This window comes from Sinocyclocheilus grahami, unplaced genomic scaffold, assembly GCF_001515645.1.
Source record: "Sinocyclocheilus grahami isolate Dianchi unplaced genomic scaffold, SAMN03320097.WGS_v1.1 scaffold437.1, whole genome shotgun sequence".
NCBI lineage: Eukaryota > Metazoa > Chordata > Actinopteri > Cypriniformes > Cyprinidae > Sinocyclocheilus > Sinocyclocheilus grahami.
The window spans coordinates 722,328-736,774 of record NW_015505616.1 but is presented as its reverse complement, the minus strand read 5'-3'; the positions used below and the strand labels follow the sequence as shown (position 1 = coordinate 736,774).

The following is a 14,447-nucleotide window of genomic DNA, read 5'->3' as shown; positions in this document are numbered from 1 at the left end:
GCATCATGACTCACTCTGAGATATGTAGGATGAAAGTTTCCCATTTATACATTTAAGAACAGTTTAAATAGTAAGTGCTGAAGAAAATGAAAACGTTTCTGTTAGAGGTTTGTTCTGTCCATATTTCTTCTTTTCTTGCTTGACGAGACCAAAGTCACCTTTGTGTGTGTGTGTGTGTGTGTGTGTGTGTAGCTGTCAGAGCACACAGGTGAACTGTGATGTGGTTACTGAAGCGTTTCTTTCCTCCAAATGAAGCTCCTTCACTAAAACTGCTCTTTTGCAAAGAAACCGTTTAATATGTGTGTAACTGTGTGTGCTTATATTTCTGCATGTCACCTTTTCATCTTATCCAGCATGGAAGCACCTTGAATTTCAGTTAAGGGTCTCAGAAGCCTCAGAATGGAATGAGAATGAAGTTTGTCTTGATCTCTGAGACGATCCATGAAAGAATGAAGACAGTAAGATCAGACTAATTATGGTTTCTTCACTGACTCCACCATCCTGATTCTCTCATTATGTTTGATTCATCCTGCCATCACAATGAACATAACGGACAATGTTTCTTTCCCACAAAATTTACTTCAGAAAGAAGGTTTTCCAAGCCTTTAAAGAGGAAATGGCCTTAAATGAAGCCCTAAATGTGGCCGAGGAGCAGTATGTGCTGTGAGTAAATGGTGCGTAAATGTCAGTGTAACAGGGATTGGAGTGGATATGGGCAGCTTCATGTTGAGATTGATCATTTTAAAGCTGTATTTTATTAAATAAGGGCCAGATAATTGAGTATTCCAGGAAGAGAAAACGGGAAGAGCCGTTTGAGAAATGATGGTTGGCCGCCGATGTCTGTTTGGTTTTAATGGGAACACTTTAGCTGGCTGGAGCGGGTCCAGCAGCAGTGCTTCTGAAATTCTGCCAGGGTGAAATGTAAAATACAGCGTTTCCACAATAGGAGATTTAGAACAAATGATGGAAATCTTATCTCATGTACTGACATCACGATGACTGGATGGCCTCACCTGGATCTGCAAGAGGTCAACAGGTCTGTAGGTCCTTGCATGTTATAATGCTCTTTTGTTTTCTGATTGAAGTGTTTAATGAACTGATTATTGTAGACAGTTATAATGTGTGCCATCAAACTCCCAATAATTGTCATCTTTGACTGTGTTAAAAAACACTTCATGTTCATGTTAATGTGAGGTAACATGTGAGGTCAGGCAGACCAATAAGCGTTCCTGAGTAACTGATGAACAGAGATTCATGTCAGAATTATTATGTTAGCCATTTAAAATTCTGCCAGTATCTTAATCGTCATTACTTACTTGACAGGGTATAGCAAAGGCTGGACTGATACATGACTGCTTTAGGTTTGACCTCCTCTGATGTGTTTTTTTAACATGCAGTAATGCTTTCTCTATTAAAATGAATGCTGGTATGAACAGAGACACTGAAACATTCCTGTGAGGAGAAGCTTCTCTCCTTTGTCATTGTGTAATTTAATTTCCATATCTAAAACAACAGAATGAGGAACAGCTATAAGAGTAGACTAAAGTATAATTGGTAGTTTTGTTCATTTTTGATTTGATTTGATATATTTTTTTATGAAAATTCTGCACGTTAAAGAAAATAATTATTTTTTAGATATTTAGATATTATTAGATAAATAAGTCACATCTTAAGACACAAATTCACTTAACTTAACGTGAAAAGAATCACTGTTTAAATTAAAGTACGTTACATTAAAATTTTTACAACAGTTACAGGTGTGCACACAAATAGGAGACAACATACACCACAACAATGGTGAGAATCATGTTTGAAAACAGAAGCAGAAATGAGCCATCTGGCAGCATGCACACTGTCAAAATGGAATCACTTTATTTTAAAGACTAAGTGGTTGCAAACTCAGTTTTAAAGCAGTAAATCAGTGTTAAAATACGTAATCGTGTATTTACAGTTCAAATAAACTCAATTTGTTTGAGCATTGAAAACCAGCTGGTCAATAAAGTTTAGTGAGATAAAATTCGAAATTATTTTCTCATAATAATAAATTTTTTATCTCAATTTTGAATTTTGATGTCATAGTTATGTCGGTTTATCTCATAATTTTTCATTTTTATTTCATAATTATGTTAGTATGTTAGTTGGACTTAGTATGTCATAATTTTGACTTTTGAGTTATAATTACGATTAACCAAAGCATGATATTTTATGTGGCACAGTGGTAGAAATGGGCTTCCATATTTTGACTTATTATCTGACTTAGTATCTCATAAATTAACTTTTTTTGTCATGACCTTTTATCTGATAATTTTGACTTTTTATGGCATAATTTCAGATTTTTATTACATAATGACTTAGAATGTCATAAATTTGACATCAAAAATGTATTTAAAAAAATGTATCTGTTAAACAGAGTTTAAAAGAAAAAGAATCAACTGAAGATGTCACGTTCACACTGATTCTAATCAAATGCCTTACATCTCCTTTATGCATTCAACCCAATCACCGATTGCTGCACTGTAATTTGAACTTTACCTGAAAACAGAGGATAATATGAAAACACAGTGCATCAGAATACAGGTGCATCTCAATAAATTAGAATGTCGTGGAAAAAAGACTTAAACTACTTCAGCCTGTGTGCATTGAATTTATTTAATACACGAGTTTCACAATTTGAGTTGAATTACTGAAATAAATGAACTTTTCCATGACATTCTAATTTATTGAGATGCACCTGTACATGGCGCAGTACATGGCTTGTAAGATGCTTTTTTCAACCAGATGCTGTAGTTACATCACAGTTTAATTTCATTTCATTGATTACTGACTTGAAGCCTCTCAGCAGTACATGCACCACTCTCACCATAGTTTTTCCACACACACACACACACACACACATTTTCTGTGGCTTCCGTGTGTGTGTGTGTGGAAAAACTATGGTGAGAGTGGTGCATGTACTGCTGAGAGGCTTCAAGTCAGTAATCAATGAAATGAAATTAAACTGTGATTTTCTGTGGCTTCCGTGTGTGTGTGTGTGTGTGTGTGTATGTGTGTGTGTGTGTGTGTAGAGAGAGAGAGAGAGAGAGAGAGAGAGAGATCATATAATACATCATTACCAAATGCTATCTAAAAGTAACCTATTTGAAAATGCATTTACTTCCGTGCACAATATGAAGAAATAGTCTCATTATTTCATGATTCAGGTCTATAAAGACTAAAAGCTTTCAAATGTAGACGCTATTTGCACCCCGCTGAAAATAGCAGCATGCTCTCGTTGCATTAGGCTATTCAGTATTCTACTGCACTCTGGTGTAAATCGCAATATCTCTGCATTCCACTGTTAATACTACAATTATATATAACAGCCTTCACCAGACTAACGAGGAGCACCAGGAGATGGTACAGGAACGTCGAAGGAAGCTCAATCAAATGACAAATAACACAACTGAGATCATCTGAGCGAAAAGCACTGTCTAATAAACACCACTGGATGGAGTCCTTCGCTAAGAAACACTCACCTCATAATTGTTTTAATTGGTAACGTTTTAGTAAATGGTCTCCTTACTATGTGAGCACAGATTTAGTGTTAAACTGTTTTGAGTAGGTAGCATGATGGATACTTTTATATTTGACATTATACTCGTATTAATCGTGGAACAATATCATATATATATATATATAGCCTATATATGCTGTGTATTTTCAGATGTACACACACATAATCTTATTAATCTTATGTATAATAATAATATTAATAAATAATCTTAATATAATGGATGATGATGATGACATTGGTGACATTTTATGTTCTGTGATTTGGTGTTGAAGTATTAGTTGCTTTGTCTCACTTTAAACATTCCTTTCTGTTTGTTAAAGCTACAGAAAACCTGTAACCTATAATATTATCAAAGTTTCAAATGCTGTTCAGAAGGATTCACTTGACACTCTTCTGTAAGCTAACTCACTGAGCAAAAGCAAATGTTTGGCTCTTTATTTCAATCCTGTCAGGTCCCCCATCCTGTCATGGATTCAGTTTTATTTCTGTCCGGTTTGGAATCATGTTAAAGGCACAATATGTAATTTTCGTCTAGAGGGCGCCTATTCAAAATAAACAAAGAAACAAAGGCGTAGTTTGATGACGCTGCGACTGAGTGTGGAATCATGGGAGTTGTGGTCTTCATCCCCACAGCCGATGCAATCTGACGGGACTCGGGCAGAAATCATGTTCATGGATGAGCTAATGATTTGTTAACGTAGTAGAATGAAGCAGGGTGAGGTTGAAAGCCGTCGAAGCGAAGCGAGGCCGCTGAATGAGTGTGACACACGGCTCGAAAGCAGCGGAGCTTTTATTATGCCACAGTCGACCGCTTCCGCTCCTTCTGGTCGTGCGTATGTGGGGTAAAGCAGCGCTGTTTTATCATACTAGATACGTTTGAAAGTTCTGTTATAATGCTACTCTGTGCGATCGTCACCGGTGTATTAAAGCGCACAACATATTAAAGCGTCTTTGGTGTTTCCATGGCTGTGTCCGAAATCGCCCCCTATACCCTTAAATAGGGCACTATTTGAGGGAACAGCCATTTTTAGTGGTGTCCGAAACCATAGTGGACGTTCTCGAGTGCATTCAATCCCACAATGCACTTCAAAAACGAGTGTACAACTGGTGCACTCAACGGCTAGAAAATGCCCATAATGCACCGTCAGAGTCACACGCCGAATGAATTCCCGCATCTCGCCAGAAGTTGGCGCCCTCAGCTGAATAATCAATCCGTTCATTTTTACAAAGCGCTCATCCACGGCGTACAGCATAACGTACAACACGGGTATAAATTCATTGTAAATTGATTATTAAATTGTTTGGTAACACTTTACAATAAGGTTCATTAGTTAACTACATTAGTTAACATGAACTAATAATGAACTGCACTTATACAGCGTTTATTAATCTTTGTTAATGTTAATTTCAACATTTACTAACACATTATTAAAATCTTGTTAACATTAGTTAATGCACTGTGAACTAACATGAACTAACAATGAACATCTGTATTTTTATTAACTAACGTTAGTGAAGATTAGTAAATACAGTAACAAATGTATTGCTCATGGTTAGTTCATGTTAGTTTATACATTAACTAATGTTTAACTAATGAACCTTATTGTAAAGTGTTACCAATTGTTTGATTAGGGTTTATACATCATTTCCATGACAGAGTTCAAGATAAATCCTTTAATCTTACTACTGGAGCTGCTAGTTTGCTAGTTTCAAATGATTAATAAACAGCAAGCACAAACTATGCAAAAGTGGCATTCCTTCCGGTGCACTCAGTGTTCATTCGTTCATTCACTCATTCTAGTGAACTGAATTAGTGACCTAATGTAGGGAATAGTGAATGAGGGTATAGGGGGCGATTTCGGACACAGCCCATGTTTTCTACAAAACAAAACCAGAAATCGAGGGGTCATGACGTCATTGGTATGCGACACAATGTTGTGCCTTTAAGTTCCTTTTAGGCATCATTTGTTTTCTTATTATTGTGGAAATAATCAGGTATGAATAAAGTTGAATTGCATGAGAATATTTCTAATTATCTGGTAGTCAATAAAAGTTCTGATTTAGGGCCGCAGCAGGTTTATTGTGGGGCCTGTGGATGTTCCTGTGGGACGCACGCCCTTCCCCCTCCTCGGGCCCCAGAGATGAGATGAGGCTCGCGCCAGGAATGCGCTGTGACGTCACGGCGCTCTGGCTCTCACACTTTTGGGGGAATCATTGCGTTGGGCTTGCGTCTGCCGGTGTTAAAGTTTCCCGCAGCCGTGTAGCGTCTGTATGCTTCGCAGCGCAGCGGATGGCCAGCTTTTGACCTTCTTCTGCATGGACTGTTTGCGAAAACTTCTTCACCGAGAGGTAAGAGCCATTGATCTGTCCTTCCCGTTACTCCGGCCGATGGGTGAGTCGCTAAAACTTTTTGGTTTGCTGTGAAAATGGCTGAAAGCGAACTTCATGTTATATTTATCACTCTCTCCGTTTTATTGAATTGATATTGAGACTTTTCCCTCTGTACCGTTCTCATGCACGAGTCCCCCTTTTGTTCGGAACTGAGCTTGTCCCAACTTGAGATGTGTTGAAGGGCCCGTAATCTGAGAAGAAGACTGTAGAAATGCTCAAGAGAGACGTTCGAGTTCAGTCTGTGTAAAAGAAAATGGTCAAAACTCATGAAAATAAGTCTTTCAGGTCACATTTCACTTTGAGATCAAATGAAAAATAAACAAATACGTTTTATATTTTCCATGAAGGCAGTGAAACCTATTTAAGCTAATGAAGATATTAATATTTATCTAAAAGATATTACATTTTTTTGTTGCATTGTGAAATTAAACCTACCAAATTTGAATCACCTTAAAAAATCATTTAATTGTTGGAATTATTATTTTTATTTTTTTTTAAATGACGTAGTATATGCCAGTATTTTTTTATAAGCATTAGTGTAAGTAAGTTGTTGTTTTTTAGCATGTGTGTTTGGCAGTGTTATTTTTTAGGATTACTGATAAACTACTGTCGTTTGATTTGTATTATTTGTATTTGTTATTTATTTTAATTTTAGTTGCATTATGTCTGAATTTATTATGTCTAAATTAGTTTTATTTAATTTGAGTTATTTTAATACTTCAACAAACTAAATGGAAATGAAATAATATATATATTGAATTTATAAATGTGTATGTACATATACAGTATATATGTGTGTGTGTGTGTGTGGTTGTACATACACATATGTAGTTGTTGTTTTTTTGGTGTTTGGCTTAGTGTTATGTTAGAATCATTATTATACTCTTATACCTTTTGTTCTTTGATATTTTGGATTGTTTTTAGCTTTATTTTTTTGTTTTTCATTTAAATGTTAAGTTTTGAAATTTTGTTTTGTTTTATTTAATCTCTTTATTTTTCAAATGTGTATAGGTAGTATTTATAAAGTTTCAGCTTTTAGTTTTGGATCTGTGTTTAGTTGTTTTAATACTACAATCGATTGCTTCTGTTGTCCTCATTTGTAAGTCGCTTTGGATAAAAGCGTCTGATAAATGACTAAATAAAATAAATATATGGCGTTTCACTACATTTAATTCAATGCCGATATAAATAAAAACTGTCATGAAATTAGTTCACAATGCAGAAATAAGTTTTGTTTTCTTTAAAGTATTTATATAGCTGGATTAAAGCAAACATATATTCACGTTCCAGTCGTTTTAAATAGTTTTCAAATGTAGTCATGAACAAGAAATATGCACCTTGTATGAGAAGTGACTATTTTGGCATAATGCATTTTTGAAATAAAGTGTAATCTGATGATTAGGAGTAACGTTATATCCTTATATTTTTATAGAACATTGTTCAAGATCAAATAAAGGACAGTCAATTTTATGAAGTGCCACGTGATAAAAACGATCTGTCTTCTTGAGTGACAAATAACAGGTGAAATGTAAAAGACCTTTAACGTGCACATGCTCTTCCTTTCTGTTCTCGTGCAGTGTGCTGTGCAAACTGGGACACGCGCTCTTGTTTCCATAGAAACGCACAGGATGCCCTGATACTGCTGTGCTGCGCGCCGCTCCGATCATTCATCAAGACTTCACAAAAACCGCAAGATGGTAAGGAGACAAGCGACAGCACGAATCAGCAAAACAAGGTGGAATTTATCATACATCGACGATTTACTCGTTTTATTCGTGCATTTAACCTGTTTAATGAACCCTTGTAGCCATGTGGACCTGTGTTGTTGCTGTTAGCTGGTAACGATTAGCTTGCAGTGGTGGAATCAATCAGGAATGTTTTTATGTGTGGCCTTTATTAATTAAATGTCACATTGCTGGAATACATGTCTCTTTTTTGAAGAATTCACCTAGCTCTTTGTTTCCCCCTGCAGCCATTTTATGACAACGTTTACTACCCGTACCCGTCAGATCCCCCGGGAACCCATTCCTCAGCAGGAATCCCATCTCTGTTGAGCTCTCCGCAGAGTCAGCCCTCATCCGGCAGCCTGAGCAGACCGGCCGCATCCACCATGGGACCGCTTACGTCCTCCGGAGCCGCCACCAGCACCGGCATCCCTACGCCCTTCAAGTTCCGAGCCCGGCGTGAGAATGTGGACTGGCGTCGGATCAGTGCCGTCGAGGTGGACCGGGTGGCTTCCGAATTGGACTTCCACACCCTACAGGAGCACATCACGGAGGTGACGTTCTGCGACGTGGAGGGCGAGCGCTGCCACCGCTGTCAGAGCCCCGTGGACCCGGCCCTGATTAAGCTCTTCCGGCTGGCCCAGCTAACCGTGGAGTACCTGCTGCACTCCCAGGATTGCCTCAGCATCAGCCTGCAGGCGGCCGAGGAGAGGCTGCAGGCGCAGACACGGGAAAGGGAGCAGCTCTGCATCCAGCTGCAGAAAAAAACCCAGGATGCCACGACGTTAAAGGAGGAGCTGAAGCAGAGGAAGAAGATCATAGCCTCTCAGCAAGCCATGTTCAGCACGGGAATCAGTGCCAATTACCACAAGGTCTGTACAGCCCCGTGGTGGAGTGTGAATATGTGTATTAGCATTTTCATTGTCGCTGTCACCTCCCCCCTCAAGGCCAGACTCTATTCCACCCCAGTCTCACAGTTCATTGACCCCGGTGAATGTAACGTGTGCTTTTCTCACATTTGATGGTGCGAAGGTGCAACATTAATGCTGAATCCCAATTCGCATACTATCCTCTGATCAGTGTTAGTTATTGTTAAAATCTTTTTTTTTTTTTTTTTTCATTTTTGTTAATTGAGATAAAGCTGAAATAAAACATTAATATTAGATGAGAAACATAAACTGAAACGGAAATTAGAAATGCACTGGCAATGAGCTGAAATAAAATCATTTTAAGTTAAGTCCTTTTAAGTACTAAAATGACTCAAAATTAAATTAAATCTAAATAAAAAATATATTTAAAAAAAAAACTAATAAAAATTGAAAGCACATAAAATTACAAAAAAAAAAAAAATTTTTAATAAAAATGTTTAAATCTAAAAATATCTCATCCAAAATATAAATAAATACAATAGTAATATGTAACTAATACTAAAATGCATATATCTGTACCAAAAAAAAAATCTTTATCAGTATTTTTGCATGAAGAAAAAAAGCTAACAGACATGGACTAAAAGCTAGAAAACTACCAATTTTGATTTCATGGCGTCTTTAAAAGTATGTGCATTACCATCACTAGTCTAGTATGCTCTTTTCTTATCTACTAGATGTGATGTCAACACTTTTAAGTCCATAATCAAGCCTGCAGGCCGGGACAGGATTATCTAATCACCAGACGCTGTGTTTTTTGGACACGGCATTCAGGATTTGGCGAATGGAGCAGATGGTGTCAGCTGGTGACAATGACTTATAAACTACACTACACTTATAAAAGAGCCTCAAGTGGAGGAAAGAAATCAAAGCGCCCAACCCCCATCATCCCCTCCCACTCATCTCATCAATGAAATAAAACCGCATGCTGCATTGCTTTTAGAAACATTTCGGTCTTTGTACCATGGCTATATCAGCTGTTTGCTCATTTGCAATCATGGAACTGTCGCTCCTGATTGCGGCCAGCTGTTGCCAAGTGTTTCATGTGGTTGCTAGGAGAAGCACAGGCGCCTGACAGCAGAATCGAAATGAAAGTGCTGCTCATGGTTTACTGTTTAATGGTTTACTGGATCAAGTGTTTTTTTTTTAACTGTGAGCAATGAAGTGGTTACCTAAATGTAGCTGGAGCTGTCGAATTTTCCCCTAAAATATAAAAAAATAAGAATTTGTATTTTGCATAAATACAATGAGGCCTATTTTAAGTACCAGTAAGATTGTTTTGCATTGTGATATGTGACCCTGGAGCACAAAACCAGTCTTAAGTCGCTAGGGTATATTTGTAGCAATAGCCAAAAATACATTGTATGGGTCAAAATTATTGATTTTTCTTTTATGCCAAAAATCATTAGGACATTAAGTAAAGATCATGTTCCATGAAGATATTTTGTAAGTTTCCTACTGTAAATATCAAAACTTAATTTTTGATTAGTAATATGCATTGCTAAGAACTTCATTTGGACAACTGTCCAAAGGTGATTTTCTCAATATTTTTATTTTTTTTGCACCCTCAGATTCCAGTGTAGCTGGAGCTGTCGAATTTTCCCCTAAAATATAAAAAAATAAGAATTTGTATTTTGCATAAATACAATGAGGCCTATTTTAAGTACCAGTAAGATTGTTTTGCATTGTGATATGTGACCCTGGAGCACAAAACCAGTCTTAAGTCGCTAGGGTATATTTGTAGCAATAGCCAAAAATACATTGTATGGGTCAAAATTATTGATTTTTCTTTTATGCCAAAAATCATTAGGACATTAAGTAAAGATCATGTTCCATGAAGATATTTTGTAAGTTTCCTACTGTAAATATCAAAACTTAATTTTTGATTAGTAATATGCATTGCTAAGAACTTCATTTGGACAACTTTCCAAAGGTAATTTTCTCAATATTTTTATTTTTTTTGCACCCTCAGATTCCAGATTTTCAAATAGTTGTATCTCTGCCAAATATCGTCCTATCCTAACAAACCATACATCAACGGAAAGCTTACTTATTCAGCTTTGAGATGTATACATCTCAATTTAAATAAATGTACCCTATGACTGGGTTTGTGGTCCAGGGTCACATATTATAGTGACATTTCCGCCAGAATTTTTGTAATGGTTCTCTTTTGTTTACTGATATATATATTTATTTTATTTAAATGTGCATAAATTAAAGGCAAAGGCTAAAGGCAGTGCAACAAATATTACACAATGCAAAAACAGCATTTAAATATATATTAAATGTCTAATTATTTTGTATTACAGTAAAGAGAGTGAGATATTTTTGCATATGAATTGAGAGAATCGAGGGGGAAATGTCATGAAAATGTCAAAATTGGGAAAAATATTATTTAAGCAAAATAAAATTTCTATATATAATTTCGTATAATATAAATTCGCAACAAAACTTGATATTATTACTGTAATACAGATTCAAATCCTCTTCAGACAAAATAATGTTTTTTTATTTAAATGATTTTTTATTCAAATAAAATCAGCGTAAATACAAAACAGTACAACGAGTACTACCATAATATAAACGTACAATTATGAAAATTCTTTTTTTTTTCACATAATAGTTTGTGACTGCATGAGGGTGTTTTAAACGTGTATAAAAAAACCTTGTTCTGAAAATATCCTTCATTTTCTCTTTGAAAAATATATTTTTCCTTTGACTTTGAGGTGAAATTGGACCCAGATATATATTTTTACAGTTTTCTAGAGTCTGCTCCAGTTCTGTATTACATTGTCTTGGTCTTTGTTCAACACCTGCTGAGGCTGCAGATTGGCACCAGTGGACCCTAAACACATAATTGCATTTCACAGTTGATTTGGGAAGTTATGTTAGTGCAGCAATGCAGTTATGTCACACAGTGGGTGTTTTACAGAGACAGCCTTCCCTGTCTTGTTGCAGATAAAAAGACAAATGCAGAGCGTCTGTATGTGATGGGTATCAGTGGCAGTGTGGTTAAATTTGCATGAGAGTACCAGACGGGTGTTTTGGCTGCTAAATGTGGTGTATGATGTGCAGCGCTGTGGATTTTCCGCATATCCAAGAGACAGAGCGGGGAAAAGATGTAACATCAGCCCTGCACTAACCGGTGTTTCCATGGCAACGTGCCCACATTGTCTCTTGGTATTATTGGTGAGTGGAGTGTGAGTGACAGCTGTGTTGAGCTGCACAAACACCTGCTCGTCACCTGAGGCACATTTGCTTTTTTCAACCCACTTGGTTTCATTACCGTTAAAGAAATTGGTTCACTCAAAAAAAAAATTCTGTCATCGTTTTCTCACCCTCACATACCTATATGACTTTCTTATTTCAATGAAATAATACAAAAGAAGCAAGGCACCTAAGAAAAAGTCATCAGTATTTATCTTCACAGATTTGATGATGTCACAGATATTAATAAAGCTCCTGGTTTTGTTTGCTTTTCAGTGCCAACACTGTGAGAAAGCCTTCATGAATGCCTCTTTCCTGCAAAGTCACATGCAGCGCAGACATCCTACGGAGTTTGACATCAGTGAGTTCAAACTGTGTAGAATCAGTTCACAATGTGTGTCTGTTGTATTTTGCTTGCCCTTGTGGAGAAGTACACTTTGGCATAACTTTAATAAGGATTTATGGAAATAGCATGCTCTAAAAGAATGCAAACTTAATGTAATGTTTTCAGACTCTTAACTGCATGTTAATTGTAATTAAATGCAAATGTGTTAGTTTTTTTATAATGCATATATACTGTAGTATAATTTATCATTACTATTTGTAATAAATACATTTATATTAAATGCAATAAGCTGAACTTTAGAGTGTTTTTGACCTACTATATATACTATAGAAGTAGACTATATACAGTAGACTGTAAGTACATCTTTATATGTAATTTTATAATTGCTTCTTTGGTTAAATTGTACAGCTAAATGTACTGACAAGTATTTATGGTAAACTAAAATATACTTTATTGTCGTTTCTATTGGTACTTGTTATATTTAAATATATTTGAAATTACACATTTGTAATGATAAAGTTATTTAGTACACTTAAAATATATCAACTTTAAATTTTAAAATTATATAATACTACAGTTAAAATTATAATCTAGTACTTTACATGTGCTTTAGTATGTTAGTCCACACTTCAAAATAAGTGTACTTCTATAAAGCATGACAAAATATTACAACATGATTTAACAACGTTTTTTTTTCATCATTACAAAGTGCGCTTTTTAAAAGTGTACTTAAGTGTGTTCACTTGAAAGTGTACTCTAAGTACATTTAACTGGCCTTTTATTTAATAAGTATTATACAGTATTATCTACATGGACAATTTTTTAAAAATATACTTGTAAGATTTCTACAAGTGCTCATGCAATACAATTAGGCGCACTTCTTTTTCACAAGGGTGATTCAAGCATCTCATTTTCCCAGAACTGATGATGACAGATAATCAGAAAAAAATTCAGACCATGAAGTTACAAGAGGAGATCAATAAACTACAAGAGCAGCTGACCCTGGTCACATCCCAAATGGAGACACAGCAGAAAGACTACACTGCTAAACAGGTTAGAGGAGATAAAAGACACACCATGTTTTTAATAGAATGATTTGCTATTTGAAATAAGTATTTCAAACTCATTTTTTCTCCAGGAGAAAGAGCTCATTCAAAGGCAGGAAGAGTTTAAGAGACAACTGGAAATATGGAAAGAAGAAGAGAAAATGCGAATGGACGGCAAAATAGATGAAGTCAAGCAAGCCTGTCAGCGGGACATGGATTCAATGCATCAAAAGAACAGAAACCTAGAAAATGTATGTTTTTATTTCAGACAAAGCATGTTGGTCATCATTTACTCAACCTTATGTTGCTCCAAATTAATAATATCAAATTATTTTATTAAAATAGTAACATTTATACTATTATATGCTGGATTGCCAAAATTTGCAGGATTTACAGTTGTTTTTTTTAATTCGCTGTGGTGCTATTTTCACAAGTAATACATTTGGTTATCCCTAAATTGCAAACAAGTTATTTAGGAACTATATCTATTGAATCTATATATATAGATGCACCAAATGATTGTGTGTATTGTACTAAGACAAGTGAAAATATGCTGAAATGTTTGAAAAAAGTGCACTTTTGATGATCTGATATTAGTACTAAGAGTTTTGAAAATTGAACAGTTGCTTGTGAAAATAGAGCCAAAGCGAATAAGGAAAACTAAATTAACATGGTTATAAAGGATAAAATACACTGAACAAAAGGGCAAAAATTGATGGAAGTATTGATATTATGTGATGTGAATATACTGAAATGGCATTAATATGGTACTTCTCTCTCCCTAGGAGCTGCTAAAATTACAGCAGAAAAATATGCAGGAGTGTATGCAGCTGGTACAGCCCAAGCATGAGATCAGTTTTTAAAAGAATGACTAGCGATCAATTTGGATTTTTGTACTAAGAGTTTTGAAAATATACACCTTACTTGTGAAAATGGTACCAAAGCAAATTTAAAAAACTGTAACCGAACTTTTTAATATATGAGAGACGAATTGTCTTTAACTACCAGTCAAAAGTTTGAGGTCGGCAAAGTTTTTAAAGTTTATGACCGAAGTCTCCTCACCTAGGCTGCATTTTTTTATTAAAAAAACAATAAAAACAGTAATATTGTGAATTATTACCATTTAAAATAACTGTTTTGTTTTAGTATATTTTCAAATGTAATTTATTCCTGTGATGCAAAGCTGAATTTTCAGCATCATTACTCCAGTCTTCAGTGACACATGATCCTTCAGAAATCCTTCTAATATGCTGA

The 14,447-nt window shown here is 35.6% G+C and overlaps 1 protein-coding gene across 1 annotated transcript in view; it reads left to right on the top strand.

The window, feature by feature from the left end:
* The first annotated feature begins 7,564 nt into the window (after positions 1 to 7,564).
* Positions 7,565 to 14,447, top strand: part of LOC107551892 (zinc finger protein Dzip1-like) — a 14,242-nt gene continuing 7,359 nt past the window's right edge. The window contains exons 1-6 of the mRNA XM_016233655.1: positions 7,565 to 7,641; positions 7,917 to 8,540; positions 12,078 to 12,162; positions 13,067 to 13,200; positions 13,286 to 13,444; positions 13,979 to 14,048. Coding sequence (XP_016089141.1) covers positions 7,639 to 7,641; positions 7,917 to 8,540; positions 12,078 to 12,162; positions 13,067 to 13,200; positions 13,286 to 13,444; positions 13,979 to 14,048 — 1,075 coding nt within the window. The 5' untranslated portion in view covers positions 7,565 to 7,638. The remainder of the gene's footprint in view (positions 7,642 to 7,916; positions 8,541 to 12,077; positions 12,163 to 13,066; positions 13,201 to 13,285; positions 13,445 to 13,978; positions 14,049 to 14,447) is intronic.